Genomic DNA, 20,862 nt, shown 5'->3' on the forward strand with positions numbered 1-20,862 from the left:
ACCTGGGTCGCAGTCATCCCCCTCCCCCGCAAGCTGCCTTATTTGCCGGGTGCCCTTGACAGGGGGAGACCCCGAGGCCCAGAGCGGGCACGCCGCGGCCCCTTGGTGGTGACGGCCTCCAGAGTCCCAGCCACGGCTGATGGATGGGCCGGCATCGCAGCTTCCGGGAGGAAGGGATCAGGGCCCCGGGCCACAGTGAGAGCGGTGGGGGAGCAGGCTACCGGTATAAACGTGGATGAGTTCTTGGGGCGTGCTGGCCTGCTGTAGGCGACACCCCAGGATCTGACTGTAAGTCGACCCCTCCTCGGCCTCAGTTTCTCCATTTCCAAAGCGGCCTTCGAGCTTCGGCTCAGAGTCTGCAGGGATGTTGTCAGAGGGCTCATGGATTCAGTGAGCATTTTTGGAGGGCCCGCGGCGTGCCCTGAGCTGGGACTCCGGGGTGGACACAGCAGGCCTTACCTTTGGGGTTGTGGGGAGGTGGGAAGTAAGCAGCGGGGACCCTGGGAATGAGGATTCCGGGTCCCGATGAGGGACGTAGCAGAGCCAGGGGGCTGGGGCGGGGTTGAAGATGCTGCTCCCTTTTCCTTCCGGGACCCCGGGGTGGTGCTTTGCGGCTGGCCCGCGGGGGGGGCCGGCCAGGTTCACATGGAGATGGCCACGGCCCATCTGTAGCGACTTGTGGTTGCCTCCAGCTGGCAGCACTTGGCCTGGACCCGTAAGCGGTGATGTTGGGTACAAGGCCTGTGAGGCCCCAACCGCAGCCTGATCAGGGAGAGGCAGAGGTGTCCCCCAGCCTGAGCTGGGAGGCTGGATAAGCGGTGGGTGCTGGAGAGGGCTAGCCTGGCAGGCAAGTGACTTAAGCTCTCTGTGCCTCAGTCTTGCTTCCAGGGATATGGTGACGATGAAATAAACTGATGAGAGCTTAGCCACGGTGATGAGTGCACGGCGCTCACCTTGGGTCTGTTATCATGACTGCTCAGGACCTGGGATCTGGAGGTGGAGTTGGCTCATCTTTCCATGGTCCTGTTCCTGCCTGTGGGACACCGAAGAGCCCTCTTTGCCCCCAGAGCCTCAGTCTCCCCATCTGTGAAATGGGAGCTGTAACCAACTTGTGGCTACATGGAGGTCGGAGAGAAAAGAGGATGGTGGGAGAAGTCAGCGCCCGTGGGGCCAGGGCCGAGGGGTCAGGGTCTCTGCCTGCTCCTGGTTTGAGCCTTGGCCACCCCCCAGGCCGGGAAACAGGCTCCAGCAGGGACGGGGCCCAAGGTGTGTCTGTGGGTGCAGTCTGCAAGGCCTCCTGGCTTTGGACAATGCCCCTGTCTGAAAGAGGGGCCACGGCAGCTCTCCACCTCGGGATATTCCTCCAGAAGCTGAGGCCAGAGGCCAGAGGACATTGTGGGTAGGGGCGTGCCTGCTGCTGGGGAGTGACCCAGATCTGAGTCAGCTAGGAAGGGGCAGCCTCTGTCCGCAAAGTGGCTGCCTGCCGGCTCCCCCGTTAGGGCCACTGATAGCTCAGGCCTGGCCAGGAGACTCTGTTTCTTCAGGGTGAGGGACCGCGTAGGCCTATCCCAGGCTCCTGTCCGGCCCCTTCCTCCTAGGCTGAATTTGTCCGGGGCTCCCATCTAATTCCTCTTGCTTCCTTCTGGCTGGCTGGGGAGATCTCCCTACCTGTACAGGTGAGGGGACCAGAGACTGCAGATCTGGTTCCAGGGAGATCCATGGCTTCTAGCTGGGGTTTTCAGGGGGTCACTGTCTTAGGTGTGTTGGTTGCAATTGGCAGACTCTCTGCTCCTCCTGCATTTAGCACAAAAGGATATCAGGGTGAGCTTCAGGCAGGGTTGGATCCAGGAGCTCAGGTGACAAGGTGCTCCCCGTGTCCAATCCCTGGTAGCCTAAGACTAATGATCACAATTTAGCCCAGTGGAAGGTAAGCCTTGTTGTCCCCACTGTTACAACAGAAATCGTGGGAGTGAACTTTACGGGCTCAGCTTGAGAGTTAAGCCCTTCCCCAAACCAGTGACGGCGGCTGTGGTTCTGGTGGTGGCCCTGGTGGTGCTCCTGAGACTGTGCTCATTGGCCAGACCCGGGAGGCAGAGTCAGCCTCCTTCAGAGCCCAGAATCGAGGGGTCGTAGCCCCAAGGACATAAGGGTACAGTTTGCAAGCAGCGGGTGCTGGGTGGGCGAAGACAACAGCTGCTGGCCACGGCCGGCTCACTCCAAGTGTTGGACATGAGCCAGCTCGGGGTCCCTGCCCAGCCCCCCTTTCACGGCCAGTGTGTGTCCTTTGGGGAGGGGGGGTGTTATTTAAGACTCACTGGGTAAGTGGGCCCAGCCCCTCCCACTCCCTGTTTTAATTAGGGGCCTCTCAGGTCCCCCTCCAAGCCATGTGGGAGGACATTCCTGCCTGTCACCGGCCTCCCCGCTCCCCAAGCTCCCCTGGGCTTTGCTGGGCCCTCTCTTGTGGTTTCCAGCTGACCACATGTCAGAAGCCACAGGTCACATCCTGGCAGCCCACGGGCTGTATTTGGATGTCAGACTGATTTATTGGGTTGGGTTTATGGTCCATGTTTTTGAAATAAAAACTGTAAATTGAGGGATGTCTCAAAGTCAGACTTTCTTTGCCCGAAAGAATTGGACGCTGTGATCCCCTGGGCCCCGTTCTCCAGGGGCCAGGATGCCCGGCTGGGGTTGAGCTGCGGCCACCCCCTGACAGAGGCAGCCCCCACCTGCCCCTCTCCTCCGTGAGACTCCGGCCTGGCTTGGTATCCTCAGCCCTCCTCACTGTTTCCCCCTCCCTATTTCCGGCCTGGGACCTCTCCCCCCACCGGAGCCTGGTTAATCTTGCTCCCTCCGCGGACTGGTGATCGGATCCCAGAAGCGTGCTCCCGCTCCGGGCCCTGAGGCCTGTGTGCTGGCTCTTCTGCGGGCTCCTGGCTGCAGGGCCCGGAGGGCCTTTTGGGTTCTTGATCCTTGACACTCACTGATCAGCGAAAGCCCTCGGGGAAATCGCTGGGGCTGCTGTGATCCACATTTGAGGCTTGGAGGGAGCTGGTCGAAATGGGCCCTTCCCCCGCGGCCTGGCACCTGGGTGGCATTGGTGGAAGGTGGGGAGGGGGGATGATGCGAGGGGGGAGCTGCTGGGGGGGGGGGTGGGCTCCCAGCCCCGGGCGCCGCTGCTGGTGAAGCTATTCTTAGCAGCGGGAACATTTGTCCTCCTTCACACGTGGTGGAGGACGTCCCCCAGAGATCTGCCCCGAAATACTCAGGACGACCCCATAAATTCCTCAGAAAGCCGTCCTGGGGGGCCCAGCGTGCGTGGAGGCGGGACGGGAGGAGGCGTTTCCGGCAGCTGCGCGGCTGCGGACACGTTTGCCAGATGTTGCGCAGGGAAGTTTGTGGGAACCCGGAGTCTGCCGCGCGCGCCCCCTCGCCGCGGCCCCCTCCACCCTCCGGGTCCTGGTGAGTGATGGGCGGAGCCGGCAGACGGTCAGCCCCTCCCTGTGTCCCCGTGGCTTTCGGGGGGCCTTTCAACCCTCTCCTGACGCTGCCTGGGTTGGGGGCGACGTGGGCTACAGACAACGAGGCCTTGACTGTGGTCCCCCTCCGTGCCTGGCCGCGAGGGGCTGCTGCCCTGTGCCGGGACCCCTGGCAGGGCCTTGGGCGGCACCGGCTCTTCCACGGGGGCCCCCAGGGCAGTGGAAGCCACCACAGAGGATACCAGCCCAGCTGGTTGCCTTGGCTAGCAACCAGGGAGGCCTCCCTGGAGGAGGTGTGCGCTTTGCTTGTTTTGTTTTTTTATTACTTAATTTTTAAGTTGTGGTAAAATACACATCACAAAAACGTTCAGGTCTCGGGCATTTTTAAAGGGGCCATTACTCCCCATACCCCTTCCTCCAGGCCCTAGCCATCACCCCTCTACTCTCTGTCCCTAGGAGAGGACTAGGCTGGGCGCCTCCCGTAAGTGCAGTTGTACAGCGTTTTTGCCCTTTTGTGTGTCTGGCTCACTTCATTCAGCAGAATGTCCAGAGCGGTGATCTGTGGTCCATTGACTCCTTGGTTGTTGGTTCGTCGCCGTCCAGGCAGCGATGTGGACGGATCTGGGACCCCGAGCCCCGCAGCCTTTGCGATCCCGGCGCCCTGGATCCGTATGTGGTCGCCCCGCCCCCTGTGTGGCCGAGCGCTCACTGCGAGCGGGTACCACGCTGAGCCCCGACACGGCTCGCCGAGTCAGGTCCCTGCTTCCCACTCTGCGGTCCGCTCTGTTCCAAGCCCCCGGGGCAGAGGGTCGAGCGCTTTGCCCAGTCGCACAGCTGGTGCCAGCGTCCCCCCCCGCCCCCCTCCCCCCCACTGCCCAGACACCAGCTTCTTCTCTGGTTTCCCCCTCTTCCCCCTCTGCAGAAAAAATTGCTGTTTGGAAGGCCAGATGGAAAACACGTCCCTCCCGGGGCGCTCAGAACCTAATGAGGAAGAGCCAGGAAAAATCCAGCGTAATGTTTGTGAAATACCCAAGAGGGAGGGCGCGTCTCGAGGCAAGGGTTCTCGTAGGGGACCCTGTGACCTGGCGTGCGGGAGGGTTTGTCGTGACTGTGGCTTCTCTCTCTCTCTCTCTTCCTTTTAAAATTAAGAGGGGGAGGGGGAAGGCAGTCCAGGAGGAAGCGATTTTGAGCAGATCTGGCTATGGCGGGGGAGCAGGGCTGGGCGGCCGAGCTGGCCACAGCCCAGTGGACACGAATGTACCAACTAAATCAGAGACCGAAACGGGCCTCCTCGGTGGCACTCTTCTGCTCGCTTCGGAGGGTGTGTGGGGCTGGACCAGGGTGCCTTCTGGCTGCATGACCTTGGGTGAGTGAGTTCACCTCTCTGAGCCTCGGTTTCCTGATCTGTTGAATGGGGCAGTCATGTTCGGTGAGGGAAATCGGGGCCTTCCTCTGTGCGGGTGCCCGAAGAATGCCACCTGTAGAACCACAGACTCTCAGGCGGGTCTGAGGACCCCGGGAGGGCACCAGGCAGCATCTGGGGGCGGTGGAAATTCTAGCCGAGGCTGGGGATCCCTTTTAGGGCACGTGCGAGCTGGCGTAGGTTGCCTGGGGTGTGTTCGGTACCAGGCTTCTGGTTTTCCCTGGAAGGTTGGCGCGGGCTGTGGCCAGTCCAGGGCTCTCTGTCCTTGGACCTGGTCCCCCGTGTGGACCGGCGGCAGCTTTTGTCCCCACGACCCTCGCTGTTGTTCCCCTGGATTGTCAGAAGTGGGCTCAGCTCAGGCCACTGCCCATCTCACCGGGTGCCTGGACCCCATGCTCATCCCCCCTCGAGAAGCTCTCTGTCTGCTCTGTGTTTGGGTGCGGGTCCCCCCAGTCCTGCATACCCTCCTAACTAGGGCCTTGCTCTGCCGTTTGGTCAGTTCACTTCACCCAGCCTCGATTTGCTCATCTGCAGCATGGGGATCGTAACAGTACCTGCCCGGTGACTAATATTGCCATCGTCATTATGGCTAACTCGTCCCCACCCCGTGTTTCTAGTAGCCGAGAGTACTTGAGCCATAGCCCTCATTTTGGGGACTCTTCTGTGGGTGTTGAGCTTTTGAGAGATCTCTTCTCGATTAATCTTTGCACCTGTCCCTCCCTGTTCTGATTCTGGAGTTGGAGACTGGAGGCGGTTTTCCCCAGGGTCCTCTGTGCCCAGCAGTCTGGTACTTGGGGGGCAGTTGTGCAGGCTTGGGGATTCTGGGGGGGGTGGTGCTCGTGTGTGTCTCCCACAGTGGCTGGCGGGGAGCCTGATGTGGGCGTATGTGTGGAATAAAGGCACGCTGGGCTCTGTGGACAGTGGCACAGTTAAATTGATGTCCATCTGGGGCGCCTGGGTGGCCCCGTCAGTTAAGCGTCCGACTTCGGCTCAGGTCATGATCTCGCGGTCCGTGAGTTCGAGCCCCGCGTCGGGTTCTGTGCTGACAGCTCGGAGGCTGGAGCCTGCTTCGGGTTCTGTGTCTCCCTTGCTCTCTGCCCCTCCCCGACTCGCACTCTCTCTCTCAAAAATAAACACTAAAGAAAATAAAATTGACGTCCATCTGTTGATTTCTGTCCATCTGTCCGTCCGTCATTCCTCCATCCATGCTCCCCCCTCGCTCTCCTCTTCCTCCCTCCCTCCTTCTTCTACCCACCCACCCACTCCTCCTTCCCCCTCCATCCGTCTTCTGTTGAGTACCTGGGGTGAAGAGCTGCTTTCTGTGTTGGGACAGGCCTGTCACTGGTTGGCAGGAGTTTTTGTCCAGCTGGTCCACTGCTGTGACCGCCGCCCGCCCCCAGTGCCTCATTGGCCAGAATGAGGCAGAGACCCCGTTTGGGATGGGCTTGTCTTGGCTGGTCTCCATTTAGGGGTGGGCGGGTGGCCTTTCTGAGGGCAGGGCTCTGAGCTGAGCCGTACGTGACTTTGGGCCACTCAGGGGTGCTGCTCTTTGGGCAGAGCCGTGAGCAGGCCGTGGTTGGGTCCCTGGCTCCTCCTTGGGGCGGAGAGGTCGTGTCAGGGGCAAGGAGGCCAGTTTTACTCCTGCTGGATAGGGACCTGTGTTCTAGGGGACCCTGAATGGTGGCTTTAATCGCGTTAGGATTCCAGGTGGGTTACTCCCTGACGGAGGGCACAGCTGAAGTTTCCTTTAACACAGGGGCACAAGGAGCAGGCTTGCTACAGGAGACCCCGAGCATCACCCCTGCCCAGAGGGTGACGCCTTCCTTTCTCGTTCAGAGTGAAAGCCTGTGTGACCTCACAGGGGCCTTGCTCACTCCACTCTTGCCATCCGGGCCCCCTGGCCGTTCCCTCCCCACCTCAGGGCCTTTGCACTGTCTGTTCCGTCTGCCTGGAGCAGCTTCCCTAGACATCCGCATGCTTCCTTTCTCCCCTCTCTCTCCTTCTCCATGCCCCGCCCCGCCGCCAGCCATCCCCTGTCTACCCTCCTCATGCTTCTCGTTTTCCCCACACCGCAGACACCTCCCAACATTCCTGTAGTTACTCCGGTCTGGCCTGCTGGCATGGCAGCTCTGTGAAGGCAGGGGTCTGGGGTCTTCTACTCGCGCCCGCGTCTCAGAACCTGCCCACGAAGGTTCCTGTAATCGTGGTTGACGGCGGGGAGCTGCCTGGGAGGGGGCAGGGACTCTGGCTTCACCCCCTTGCCCTCATGGGCCGGGCAGGCTCCTCTGGGCTCACCGGGGCCGCCTCCCACGGGGCTCTCTGTGTCCCAGGGCTCAGCTGAGAGCCGGATCCCTGAGCAAGGAGGCCCTCTGGAAGGTGGAGCTGGTGCTTGGCCGGCTCCCCATTTTCCCGGCACGCCAGAAACTAGAAACTCAAGGCGTAAACAGTCCGCTTCGTTCTAGCTGGCGTTTCTGCCACCTCTTAACGTCACATCCCAGAACAGCCTCGGTGCTCACGTCCCCCGTGCTGACTTCCGGGGCTCCGTGCTCCCGGGGCCAGGCTGTTTCTGCTCGGTACATATCTGTCGGATCCTCCTGTGTGCCAGGCTCCGGATTGTGGCAGTGGGCCGAGCCAATATGCATCGAGCACCTACCGTATCGGGTTAAATGCGCGTCTCCCCCCGTAATTCGTGTCCAGCCGGAAGCTGGGAACATGATCTTATTTGGAAAGCGGGTCTTGGCAGATGTGATCAGTTAAGATGAGGTCACAACTCGATGAGGGTGGGCCCTGAATCCAATGACTGGGGTCCTTCTCGGGGGAGGACCAGCAGAGAGGTGGCCGCAAGCCAAGGGATGCCCGGGGCTACTCGCTGCTGGACGAGTCCGGAAGGATCCCCCCCCACCCTGACCCGGAGCCTCGGGGGAGGAGCGTGGCCCTGACCCACACCTTGATTTGGGACTTCCGGCTTCCAGAACGGTGAGAGAATGCATTTCTGTTGTTTTCAGCCCTTCCTTTTTTTTTTTAAACATTTAATTATTTTTGAGAGACCGAGCGTGAGCGGGGGAGGGGCAGAGAGAGAGGGAGACCGAGAATCTGAAGCAGGCTCCAGGCTCCGAGCTGTCCGCACAGAGCCTGACGCGGGGCTCGAACCCACAGACCACGAGATCATGACCTGAGCCGAAGGCGGATGCGCAGCCGACCGAGCCCCCCCAGGCGCCTCTCCACCATCCTGTTTGTGGTGCATTGTTCACCCAGGTTCCGGGAAGCTAGTGCACCTCTGTGTGCCAGGCCCTTGCAGGGGAATCGCCAGTGGATCCAAACAAACATTTGTCCAGTAGCTGCTGAGCGGTCCCACGCCCTTCTAGAGGCTGAAGGGCCGTGGCGAGGAAGGCCACGGCGTTCCCAGTGCATCACTGTCTCTCCAGCCCGGACAGGCCGGCGGGGGCGGGGGTACGAGAGACCAGGTCCCCTGTGTGGGGCCTGTGGCTTCTCCGAGCACCCTGGAGGGTTCTGGAGGGTTCTGGCGAGCGCGCATGTGTGTGCACGTGCTGGGGGCTTCTCTCGGGCTGACAGCTGAGTTTTCATTCTGAGGCTCCCCCACCTGCCACGGGTTCTGACGTCGGTGCCCACTAGTTACGGGAAAGTCTCAGGCATTGGGTGGCGCAGACAGCTGGCCTTTCGTCTTCTCCAGAGGCTGGGCTCAGGTCGGAAGGCTCCCAGGCACCTTAACGAGCACCCTGCACGTCCGTCCCCCGCCCGCTCTCGGAGCCGTCCCGGCCCCGACCTGCTGTAATCCGCCCTCCCCGAGCTGAAGCGGGCCGCACGCGGCACGGAAAATCTATGGAATGTGCCTCAGTGGGGCCTCAGCGTCCTGCCTGGGGCCGGGGAGGAATGTGGGGGCAGGAGGGCTCTGGCCTCACCTGGCGTTACTGGCACCTGCCTGGACAGGTTCCCTTGGTGAGCACCTGCTGTGTGCCAGGCGCACCGGTAGGCTCGTGGGATGCAGGGGGGGCAAGGCAGACAAAACCCACAGCGGTGAGCTTCCTCCTGCAGGTTTGGACGGAAAGCCACTCGGTGGATGGAACACGGGCTGTGAGGTCAGGATTGTGGGGAGCTGCCCCGTGGGGCCCGCAGGGCTCTCTGGCGGGCCACTGAGTGGCCCCTGCTGGGTGCTGCCTCTGGGGCAGGTGCAGTAGAGGGCCACCCTGGGGCCCCTGTGCTGTTTGTGGGTGGTCCCCACTGTGGACCATTCGTGCCGGGCCCCGTGCAGGGCTGGAGTTCTTGGCCCTCCTCTGCCTGGCTCGGCGGCCCTAGTGCCCTGGTTTGTGGCTTGGACGTGCGAGGCCCGGACTGGGGCTTTGGGGCTCGGAAGTATCCCACGCTACCTGGCTCAGCCATTTCTTAGCCCCGCTTGAGGGCCGTCTCGTCTCCTCGGAGCCCTGCCCTTGCTGAGTTGGCCTCATTGAGCGCCTGCTGTTTACCAGGCGTGATGGCATCGCTTCCCAAGCATGCCGTCCTGCTGGCAGGCTGGTGGAGCCGGAATTCTGGACGTGTACCCGAGGAAACTGAGGCTCAGAGGTGTGAGGCTTCCTGCCTGACGAGGGGACAGAGGGTCCCCGTCCCTGGGAGGCCACTTGGCCTCTCCCACCCCAGGGTGGGAGCTCCTTCCCGACTTCCCTGGGTTGTGCCTGCTTCTCCTTCTCTGGTGCTGCCGCTCCGATCCGGCCAGCGTCGTCTCTTGCTCGGATGCCCGCAGGAGCCCCGAGGTCTCCCGGCTGTCTGTGGCGCCTGCTTATAAAACACACTGACTTCGGCCCAGGTCGCGATCTCGCGGTCCGTGAGTTCGAGCCCCGCGTTGGGCTCCGCGCGGACAGCTCGGAGCCTGGAGCCTGCTTCGGATTCTGGGTCTCCCTCTCTCTCTGCCCCTCCCCCACTCATGCTCTGCCTCTGTCTCTCAAAAATAAATAAATGTTAAAAAATTAAAAAAAAATAAAACAAAACACACTGACTCTTCATTTCCCCAACCACCGTCTGTGGCTCCTCAGAGCCCTTAGAACAGAACCCATCCTTGCCGTGGCCCGTGGGCCTTGAGTGTCCCCCCCACCTGCCTCGTGCTCACTCAATCAGTTACTCAAGCACGTGGTGCCTGGTCTCACCTCTGGGCTCCTGTTCAGGTGGCCTCCTCCCCCTGACTCCCCCCTGGCTGTCTTGTGCCCGCTCCGCTCCGGGAACTTCTCCCTTCTCCCCCTTCTCCCCGAGACCCCCTCACCCTCCCCGAGGCTGGAGTAGCCTGAGCGTCCATCTCCGAGGTCACTGTTTGCTTTCTGCTCCCTGCTGCACCCCACTCCCACCCGGTCGGGGCGCCGAGACGCTCGGCAGCTGGGCTCCGCCTCATTCACTCGTGGGGCTCCGCGCGCAGCGGGGACCCCGAAGTTTCTGTCCATAAATGGATGCGTGCTACCCTCTCTTGACCCCGAAGCCACCAGATCCGCGGTGGTATTGGGGCCGCTGTGCCGAGACTGGCTGCAGCCTCGATTGGTCTTCAGAAGGCCTTCCAGCCCAGACCAGATCCGGGGCACGCTGCTGAGTCCCCCCGGGTGTGTGTGTGTGTGTGTGTGTGTGTCCCCCCCCCCCCCCCCCGCCGTCTTTGGTCTTTGGTCTTTGATGGAGGTGCATCCTAGTGTTCCTTGTCATTCACATTCAAACCTTGAGGAAGACATTTGGTTTTCCATTGACAGTGTGATGCAAATACTACCTGTGTCTAATTTGAACACATTTCCATCCCCGCGTGGAGAGCCCGGGTGCCCGTGAGCAGTCACTGCCCACGCCCTCGGCCCTGGCGGCCACCAGTCCGTTTCGGGTCTCTATGGGGTTGCCTATTCCGGATACTTCCTGTAAGGGGACTCCCACACCAGCCGGCCTTTTGTGACCGCCTCCTTTCACGCGGCGTGATGTTTTCACACCCGCGGTGTGGCTGTGTCAGTAGTTCATTTCTTTTTGTGACTCAGTCGCGTTCCACCGTGTGGATGGACCACAGTTTGTTTATCCGTTCGTCTGTTGATGGACTCTTGGGCAGTGTCCACCCCTTGGCTGTTGTGAATAGTGCAGCTCTGAACGTTCGTATACATGTATTTGTTCGAGTCCCCGTTTTGAGTTCTTTTGGGAACGTGCCCGGGACTGGAATTGCTGGGTCATTGGGTAATTCTGTGTTTAACTTTTGGAGGAACCACCAAAATTGTTTTCCTAAAAAAAAAAAAAAAAAAAAAAAAAAAAAAATTTTTTTTTTTTTTTTTTTTGAGCTGGCAAGAAATGTGACTGAGGTCGGGAGGGGTGGAAATTGGGTTTATTAAACCAGCTCGTGGTGAATGGAGGGGGCAACCAGAGTCCCTTGACTTTGGGGACAAACTAGATGTGAGGACACGGGGCCAGGGAGTGCCAGGGTGACCTGTTGATGGCTGAGGCCCCTCGAGCTTGGCAGCCGACACACCGTGAGTCTTGAGGGAATGGGAACCCGGCCAGACCCTGGCCTTGGTGTGAGGAGGGTGGGGTGCCGCTGAGGGTCCTCCGGGGCTGGTTTGGAAAGGTGTCACCTCCCCGGCTTCTGGAGCCCACGTGCAGTGCGCGCGTGAGCATCTGATCTCCAGTTGGCGTCTTGTTAGGCAAAGGAAGTTAGAAAAGCTGTGGGTAAATCAGACTTCTTTGCCGCCTTATGCAATGCAAAATCAAACAGCCATTTGGAAGCTCCCCCACTGCGCTTGGAGGAGGGGCGACCAGTGGGAGCCTCTCGCTGCCGAGGTGCTGGCCTCAGCTCCTCGGAGAGCCCAGAGAGAAAGCAGAACGGAATTAGCGTCCCTGCGTTGCGTGACCAGGATCCACTGGGCTCCGAGATGGATGGGAGCAATGGGAATTCTGGAACGGGGTCCGGAAGTGGCCACACCTGCCCCTCTCCCCAGGCCGGTTTCTTGTCTCTGGGCTATGGGACAGATGTCACGTTGCCCTCGGTGGGAACCGGCAGGGCAGCGCCCCCCCCCCCCCCGCCCCCCCATCAGAGCGTCACTGTCACTAGGCTGGAGCGACTGCAGAGACAGTACTAGGGGAAGTGATACTAACAGCGTCTGTTAGCTGAACAGGATTTGGTCCCGTGTTTATAAAAATTACAGGGCACATCCTGTCTCGGTGGCTGGGAAAAGCCCACGTGGGCAACTTGCTGAGGTGCCCGTAGGTGCATTGATCTGTGACTCCTTCCTTCCCTGGCCGAGTCAGACTTCTGGTGGCAAGCGACAGAAACCCAGGTTGGGCTGGCGAAGGCCAAGCACGCGGCCGTCTCCGCTCTCCTAAGCGAGCGAGCAGGCTTCGCCTTCAGGCCTGGCTGTCATCAGGACCCCGCCGCGCTCCCTCCGCCCTTCCGCTCTGGCTTCCTACCGGCCGGCGTCGTTGCTCGGCGGGCACCTGCCATGAGGTGGCCCCCAGAACCGCAGGCTTTCGCGCTCCTGGTTCCGGGCCAAGCTGGTTCCTCCAGCCAGGGTCTCAAGACTGCCTCTCATTGGCCTAGTTTGGGCCGCGGGCGCATCCCTCGACCAATCCCTGGCCCGGGGGATGCAGGACTTGGATTGGCCAGGCCCGGGTCACGTGACTACTTCCCGAGCGCCCGTGGGAGGCCGGAGGATGGTTCCAGAAAGGAAGGTCATGTCTACCTACAGTGGCGGGAAAGATGGGGATGGGGAGGGGGACGCCACCAGAGCCTCAGAGGAGGGTCTCGTTCCTCCTCTGACCACCGCGACCTCAGCCCTCCGTCCCAGTTCGAGCCGGCCACGGGGCCCATCGCCAGGGGAGGGGCCCGGCGTCTTCCCGTGGAGAAGGACAGTTGTGAACCCGGGGCAGGGCGAGGAGGGGCGTCGTGAGATGCAGCCCCAGCCTTGCCCAGCGCACCGGGGCGTCCAGCTGCCAGGCCCCTGCGCCATCTTGGATTTTTCTAGCGGGGGGCGGGGCTGCACGTGCGGAGCCGGGGGGGGGGGGGGGGGGGGGGACGGGGCAGGGGAGAGGCCGTGCCGGCTCTCACCGTGGGCGAGGGCAGGCGGCCCAGGGGTGGGGGGATGGAGGCCCCCCCCCAGAGATTTCTGGGCAAAGGCAGCTTCTGACTAAGGGCCTCCTGGCGCCCTTGAGTCCTTTCTTCCTCCCGAGACTCAGTTTCCCCAGCTCTAAAAGCACGGGACTGCTTCTTGAGATTTTTTTCCAGCCTGGACATGGGTGTTTTCTGTCCCATGGAAGGTACAGTTTATCCGTTCCCCCCGCCCCGGCTCTTGTCTGGGTCCTTAGCTGTTTCCCCAACGCGGCCCCCGGCTGCCCAGTCCCCCCACTCCCAGCTCTGCTCCTGCACGGGGTCATGCGGAGGCCCAGGCAGGCCCGGCCTTGCCCGGGGTCACGCTGTGACCCGTGTCCTGCCCGAGCTGACCCTGCCCACCGTGGCCAGGGACGCAACCGTGCGCCTCACCCTGGCGGCGCCTCTCAGGACAGGCCCCCAGCTGCCTGCCTGAACTGGGTGCTTTCCGAGAACTTTGCCCTGGTGACTCGGAAATCTGCAGGGGTTGTGGGGTGAGGCCGGGTGGGCCGTGGGGGCTCGGGACCCTTCGGGGAATGGTGGGGCAGTGTTCACAGGGTTGGGGTTCCTGTGCCTGCTGAGCCAGGGCCTTGGTCGTGGGTGGGGGGGGGCGTGTCTGGCCTGGTCTGTGGCTCGGGGGTCCCCCAGATGCCATGTTGCCACCTCCTGCTGTCGGTAGGCAGGAAGCGCCCAGCAGCTTGGAGGAGGAGGAGGGTCAGGAGGACCTGTGTGCTTGCTTTTCCTCAGGGACCAAAGGAACTATTAGGGGGCCCCACCAGGGTCCTTGGAGGGGACACTGTCCCGTGGCTGATCTTGTTTCTTTTCTGGTTTTTTTTCAGGTTCCTGTGACAGGGCGGCCCGTGAGCAGATGAGGAGGACTGGCTTTTAACCTTGGTGGCCATCGAGAGGGAGATTATTGGGGCCCAAGAGCCCCCAGACGCTCGCCGCCATGTCGGGGTCCACGCAGCCTGTGGCGCAGACGTGGAGGGCCACCGAGCCCCGCTACCCGCCCCATGGCATTTCTTACCCTGTGCAGATCGCCCGGCCCCACACGGTGAGTAAGGGGGGGGGGTGTATGCCCGGGGCCACCTTTGGGGCCTTCTCTCACCGAGTCCCCGTGAGGGCTGGTGTGGCTCTGACGGGGTCCAGCCAGGGCTCACTGGGTCCCCTGAGGGGAGTTGGGGTGTCACGGCAGGGACCACTGGCCTCTGGACGTTCTGGTAAAATCTCTTAGCTCCCGCTCTAAAGGGGGGGGGGGTGATGGAGACCGGGGCCAGGCTGAGCTGGGATCGCTGCCTCTCAGAGTCAGCTGTGGAATTTGTGTACGGACACGGGACGCCTGCTGTATACGCTTTGCTGGCAGCCCAGCCTCCCCTGGACTCCTTTTGGCTTTACTGGGGTCTCCCGGGTGCTGACTGACAGCCCCTTGCCTCCCTGAGCCGTGGCCCCGGAGCTCGTGCACTGGAGGCTCTGAGATGAAGACGCTCGGAACGCGTGTCTGGAGCCCTGATTTGGGGATCCAGGGTGTCGGTTCCTCTCACCGAGGAGCCGCCCCGCCTCTCGGGGGCGACCTGACTGCGGGGAAAGAGGAGTGCTGTCTACGTGCTGGCCCGCACACGCGTGCGCCCTTGACCGGCTCTCCTAAGCTGCACCCTTGTTTCTCCTCGCAGTGACCCTACCGGGTACCGTGTCCTTGGGCCTTGCCGGAGGGCTCCCGGGGTCTGGGGCCCCCCTGTTTGACCAACTGGCTGCTCGGCGGGGGGGTGTGGGGCCTTGCGGTCGTAACTGGGCAAGAGGCTGGCTCTGCTGGCCCGTGTGTGTGTGTGTGTGTGTGTGTGTGTGTGTGCGCGCGCGCATGCATGCGTGTGGACTGCTTGGCGTGGTTCCTCTTCATGAGAAGAAAGGAAGTGGTGTGGGAGGGCATTTCCATCAGTGAGCGTGTGAACCCACTGGCCCCGCGGGGAGGGTGTCCCAGACGCGGCGGCCTCTTGAGGATTTTGGCCACCAGGATGCTTTTCAGAGCCAGCCGGGCTGAACGGGCACGTATCGAGCCCTGTGACGAGAGCTTGCCTGTGGGTGGTCTTCAGATCCTCCGTCCGGCCCAGTGAAAGAGTGTTTGGCGTCAGTACCCCACTTTGCACTCGAGGGGACTGAGGCCAGGAGACTAAACCGCAGGCCTCAGGTGAGATCGCTGCTGGGAGGCAGTCCGCTTCAGCCTCGGGGTTCTGAGCCCCGGTCACAGACACCACTGCCTGCTGGGCACCTACGGTGTGCCCAGGGCCACAGGAGTGTGCTCCTGGGGGCGCATGTTGTTACGTAGCGTCACCTTCTGTGTCGGGGTCCCCAGCAACAGCAACAGCAAACCCTCGATTACCGAGCCCTTGCCACAGGGCAAACGTTCTGTTTAGAACCTTCTACGCGGACCGTTCACTCGCTGCTCTGAATCACCCCGGAGAGGGTCTCGAACGCTATTTGTGGATCGGGAATGTTTCGTAGGCGAGGAGAAAGGTCCACGTTCTTAACCGTTCTGAGCCTCGGTTTTTTCATCTATAAAATGGTGTCACGGCAGCACCCGTCTCCTGCGTTCTCGTGGGGATTAAGCATAACGATCTGCATGAAATCCTCATGGCAGCGCCTGGCACCCGCTCTGACGGACGTGTCCGTTCGCTGTCGTTATTCCTTGTTACCTCACTGTTACCGCAGCTGCCTGCAGGGGCTGCCTCTCCTGGGGGCCACTGGCCGATGCCTCTGGCTTCTCTCTTGTTGCTGGGCCCCTCCTGCTGGGTTCCCACCCCTCTCCCACCCCTTCTCTGTGGGCACAGCTTTGGAAAGTCCTCCTGTCCCTAGAGCCTCCCCCCTCCACCCCCCGCTGCCCCACTCTCCCGCCTTCCTTCTTGCCCTTTGCCCCAGCTGGGCCCTCTCCCGGTCATTTGGGGTCACTGGCTGACCCATAATGTCTCCTGTTCTGCCCCCACCGGGCTGTCAGTGACGCAGGATGTGGCTGGACAGGCCCCAGCAGTCACCACCCACTCCAGGCAGGAGGCTGAGGCCAGGGGTGAGCAGGGCCCTGGGGCAGCTATGGGGTGGGGCATTCCTGTCCTGTGTGGTGGCAGCAGTGGGGCCCCGGTCCCTGCTTTGTGTGGGGCGGTCCAACCCTGCTTGTCACCTAAAAGGCAGGAGCAAGAATTCTGGGCACCCCGGGTTGGGGGTGGGTCTTGCTGTCCTGGGCATGTGTCCTGGCTGGAGCCACTTTCCCTTGGCTGGTGGGGGGTCAGCATTGGGTCTGTAGTCTGGAGGCCCTCCCTCCCCACTGCAGCCCGTGCTCTCTAACATGTTCCCATTACCCGATTTTACAGGTGGGGTGAGGTGCCCCGCTTTTCTGAGTCTAGAAGACAGAGGGTGGAAGAAAGGGGAAATCGAGGCACAGGGAGAAAAATGCCCCATCCAGGAGCCAGGTGGGAGCCCAGGGTCCTGGCTCCTTGCATAGTAGCTAAGGCAGGAAGCTGGGAGGAAGGGGAGGGGCCTGGACCTGGTGACCTGTGACCTTCCTGAGACTCAGTCTTCTCTCTCTCTCTCTCTCTCTCTCTCTCTCTCTCTCTCTCACACACACACACACACACACACACACACACACACACAGGCTTATCTTCAGGAGTAGCACCTCTTGGTTCCAGAGGCTTCTTTCCATGTGCCCTGGGCCCAGGGCTGCTTGGATGGCGAGTCCCTGGAGCCCAGAAGAACCTCCACCTCTGGCCTTGAATCTCCGGTCCTTCCCACCTGCTGAGTGACACTGGGCTGCCCCCTTGGCCCTGTGGGGGGGGCAGCCTCGGTTTTCCTATCTGAAGTATGGAGTTGTGGGTCTGAGCCTCCGTGGAAGGTGCCTGGGCGGGTTTGCGGTGGTCCCGTCTTTCCTCCTGGCGGGGTGACGGGAGCCCCTGTCCTTTGGGGTGGCAGGACCCTGGACTCAGGGGCCGTGGGAGCCGTCCCGTCTGCTGGCCCGCCACCTCCAGGCTGCCTGCTGTGAGGTTCACGGTGCGGGCGGAAGGCGTGATTCCAGGTGTGCTCTCGGGCAGAGGCCTGGCCGTTCCCCTGCCTGCTTCTGGCATCCTCTCGGCCTTTCTGGACACCGTGCGCGTTGCCTGGGGAATCCCACAGAACCCCTCTGTGCCCTGCCCTCTCCACCTCTGTGGTTTTGGCTTCCCTCCCTCACGGAATCAGGACCCCACATCTTTCCCTGTGCGTCTCCCGGGATTGGGGGTCCCGACGTACCTTCCCTGCCTCGCCTTTTGTCAGGCTTCCTAGGGACTTCTCCGAGTCCCCCGGGGCCTTCTGGACTTGCCTGAGCTCTTGTAGTTCTTGTGCTGAACGGATGTCTTCGAGTCAAAAGGTGCAAGGTCTGACTTCTAGCGCTGCCGCTTTCTGCTGTGTGGACCCTGGCAAGTTACTCAACCTCTCTGTGCCTCCGTGTAGAGGGGTAGCTAAGAGCACAGGCTCTGGAGCCAGACCGATTGCGTTTCTGCGCTGCCTTAGTGATACCTTGGCTGTGGAATTTTGGACGAGGGGCCTTACCGCCCTGTGCCTCGGTTTCCCCGTCATTTGATGGCGGTAACTGCGGGGTTCTGAGGCTCAGGTTAGTGGACGTGGGCAGAGGCCTTCGCGTGATGCCTGTGCAGCGTTAGCTCCCATGGATATCACGGGACGCTGCTGATGACTTTGGTGACGCCGTTCTTGTGACGACAACGTAGCGTGAGTGTCCTCTTCCACGTCGCCTGTGGGCTTTTCCTCTAGAGGACACCTCGGCAAACCTCCGTAAACGTGTCGGGCCTCTCGGGCCGTGCGGCCTGTGTCACGACTGCTCAGCCCCGCTGCCCTCATAGCTCCGGAGCTGCAACCGAGAGGCAGAGGAATGGCCGAGGGCCGAGCCCAGCTTGGGCCTTGGGCCCCGTTTCGGACTCCTGCCCCGGATCGGTGCTTCCCGAAAGCTCTGTGGGGAGGACCGGTCCGTTTCAGCTGCATTTTGCCCCAAAGCCAAACTGCACGGAACCCCCGCCCGTCCGGTGCGGGCGCTGGCCGTGGCGAGGCCGGCTGGCGCACGAAGACGCGTGTCTTCTGTACCCACTCGTCGCGGGCAACGGGGTGGGCCCCACGTGGAGCAGCGCTGCCTTGGGTGAAAGGTCAGGGACCCGGGGGACTGCCTGGGCCAGAGGGGGCCGCGGGCGCGTGTGGGCGCGCTGGTGGGTTGCTCGTGTCCTGAATGCTGCCCGGGGTTTCTCCGCCTCAGCTTTGTGGCCCTTCCTGCTCCCCCCCCCCCCCACCCCAGTTCTGGGTGCTGGGGGACGGCTCCCCAGAAAGGCCTCTCGGGAGCCCCCGTGCTGGGAGCTTTGTTCATTCATTTAGCACTCAGTAGGCGCCTCGTCTGCCAGTACTTTCGTAGGCCCTGGGAACGGAGCTGTGAGCAAACCAGAAGCATCCCTGCCTCAGGCAGCCGGTGTTCTCATGGGGCAGCAATGAGCAGGGAAGGAGGGGCGAGGGAAGGCGGAGGTTGTGGGGTTCCTAATTGAAGTCAGGCGCCAGGGCGGGAGGCCTCACTGGGAAGCTGACATTGGGATCAAAACCTGAAAGGAACTGGAGGGCCGGGCACGGGGAAATGTGGTTAAGGAATGTTCCAGGCAGAGGAAACAGCACGTGCAAAGGCCCTGAGGTGGGAGCCCCACCTCTCCAGGAGGGGCCCACGAGTCCTTTGCCTGCCATGTGCGGCTCCAGACGTTTCCTCAGCACCCCCTGGGTGAGAAACCCTGTCCCAGGAGCCAGCGAGGAGCTCATCTTCTCGTAGCACAGCTGCAAAGAAAACCTTTCTCCCGGCCCCTCCCTCCAACATCTCCCAGAATCCAGACCCAGTTTGGATTTGACCCGAGGCCCAGATGCCTCAGCCCCTTTGTCCTTGTGGCTCCTTAGGATCTAGCCAGGGACGTGCCAGATGGGGTTCTCTCCTGGTTAAGTTGATTTTCCACAGCGCCTGTCCCCTTCCTGGGGAGTTTGAGGGGCATAGTTTATCGGCAAGTCCCGATTTCTAGTGTCAGAGGCACCACGGCTGAGGAGAGGCTGGCAGAGGCGGGGGTGGGGGGCAAGCAGCTCTGCGAGCATGTGGCAAGGGCAGGGCAGGCCCCTGCCCCCCAAGTCTGGTTTGTTGCTGTCACCTTTTGGGGGTACGTTCAGAACCTGCAGTCTGCCCCTCCCCGTCCCTCAGCAGGAAGCCAGCCTGGCCTCAGTCCTGCATCTCAGAACCTCCCCTCCTTGCTGTGTCACCTAGGCGAGTCACTTACCTTCTCTGTGCCCGAGGTCTCATGTTTGTGTGGGACCGTGCATGAGATCCGCCTCATGGCGTCGCCGTGGGAATTAAATGAAAGACACGTTTAAAGCTTTTGTCGGCGGGCAGACACGGGCAGTTCACGAACGTTGGGTGTTGTTATTATTTTGTTACATCACGTAGAGTTCGTGGGCTCTGAGACGTGGCCGGGAGGCTTGGAGCCTGAGGGCCTGGTGCGCCCCACCTCGGGTCAGCTTCTCTCTTGGGACGTCCCCGATTCTGGGCTTCCTGTGGAGCTTCCAGACCCCCCTCGGGGGGGGGGGGAGTCCCCGGCTCAGCCCTGGAGACCAGCTTCGGGGCCTAGGGTGGGGTTTAGTGAGGACACCGCAGGAATGGCCCCCGAGATGCCCCTCGGAGGGGCTTTGCTGACGAGCGTCTCCCGCTTGGCTCCTAAACTGGGAAACTGAGGCCAGAAAGTTCGTGAAGTGGCCTCTCCGCCCACCCCCCCGCCCCTGCCCAGGGCCCCGTGTGCCCCGTGCCTCTTCCCACCTCCGTTGGCGGACGTAGGTGCTGTCTCGCCGAGGCGTTGGCTTGTCTGTCTCCTGAGGGATCGGACTGTCGGTCTCTTGCCGCTTTGCTCATTTTGCTTTTGTGCGAGAGAGCCGGGCGGGGAAAACCTTCCCCCTGGCAGACGGCAGCGGCTGCCGATTCCTTCTCACACCTCTGCACGTGCGTGTGATCTGGGCCTGGCAGCCTTGCCAGTGTGATCCCAGAGGCCTCGCTCCCTCCCTCCCTCCCTCCCTCCCCCAGGGCCTTCCCCCTTCCTCCTCCTTCCCACCCGCCTCCATTTGCGAGCACCTGGGGCCTCGTGCTAGACATCACAGAGTGGGAGGGGGCGGGGGGGACGGCTGAGCCCTTCTCTGCCTTCCGGAAGCCACCTGTCATCTCGAGGCAGGTCTTTGGAGAGTTACGGAGGGTTTGTGGTAGGAAGCACAGGGACCTCCTTCCATCCGGTCAGGCACCCGTTTCAAAGATGAGGAAACTGAGGCTCAGAGGGTTGGAGTGACGGACAGTTCCCCCAGCCCGAGGCCCTGCAACCTTTCTTCCCCACATTGGGCCTCCTCAGCGTTTCCAGCCTCCGAAGTCGCCGGGGTCCCCATTCATTCCATTTACTCGTCTTCTCCAGCCTTTGGCGTCCCAGCCTCTTACATGCTTGCTTTGGAGGGTCTGAAACTCACACACTCCCAGCACCTGATAGCATCTGATCGTCTTTGCAGGAATAACTGCTTAAAAAAAAAAAAAAAAAAAAGCCGGACAACAGGAGCATGAGAAGACTGACTAGACTTTTTTAACGGAAACTTGGGAGAATTAAGAGAGGTGCCCAGAAGAAGATAAATCACACACGGTACCCCTCTGCCTAAGCCTTACCTGTGCCAGACATCGCTAATTGATTGCCGCACACAGTGTAACTGAGTGTTCTAGGCAGACAGAGCGAATCGATTTGGATTGGTACAGTGGGAAGCCGGCCCTGTTTTCTCTTTCGAAATGCTCGTTTCTA

The 20,862-nt window shown here is 61.5% G+C and overlaps 1 protein-coding gene across 40 annotated transcripts in view; it reads left to right on the top strand.

Moving 5' to 3' along the window:
• Positions 1–20,862, top strand: part of NCOR2 (nuclear receptor corepressor 2) — a 213,623-nt gene that overhangs the window by 51,733 nt on the left and 141,028 nt on the right. For all 40 annotated transcript variants that reach the window (XM_045457218.1, XM_045457250.1, XM_045457224.1 and 37 more), the window contains one exon: positions 13,837–14,051. In XM_045457218.1, the coding sequence (XP_045313174.1) occupies positions 13,947–14,051 (105 nt within the window). In that variant the 5' untranslated portion in view covers positions 13,837–13,946. The remainder of the gene's footprint in view (positions 1–13,836; positions 14,052–20,862) is intronic.

This window comes from Leopardus geoffroyi, chromosome D3 (assembly GCF_018350155.1).
Source record: "Leopardus geoffroyi isolate Oge1 chromosome D3, O.geoffroyi_Oge1_pat1.0, whole genome shotgun sequence".
Taxonomy (NCBI): Eukaryota; Metazoa; Chordata; class Mammalia; order Carnivora; family Felidae; genus Leopardus; species Leopardus geoffroyi.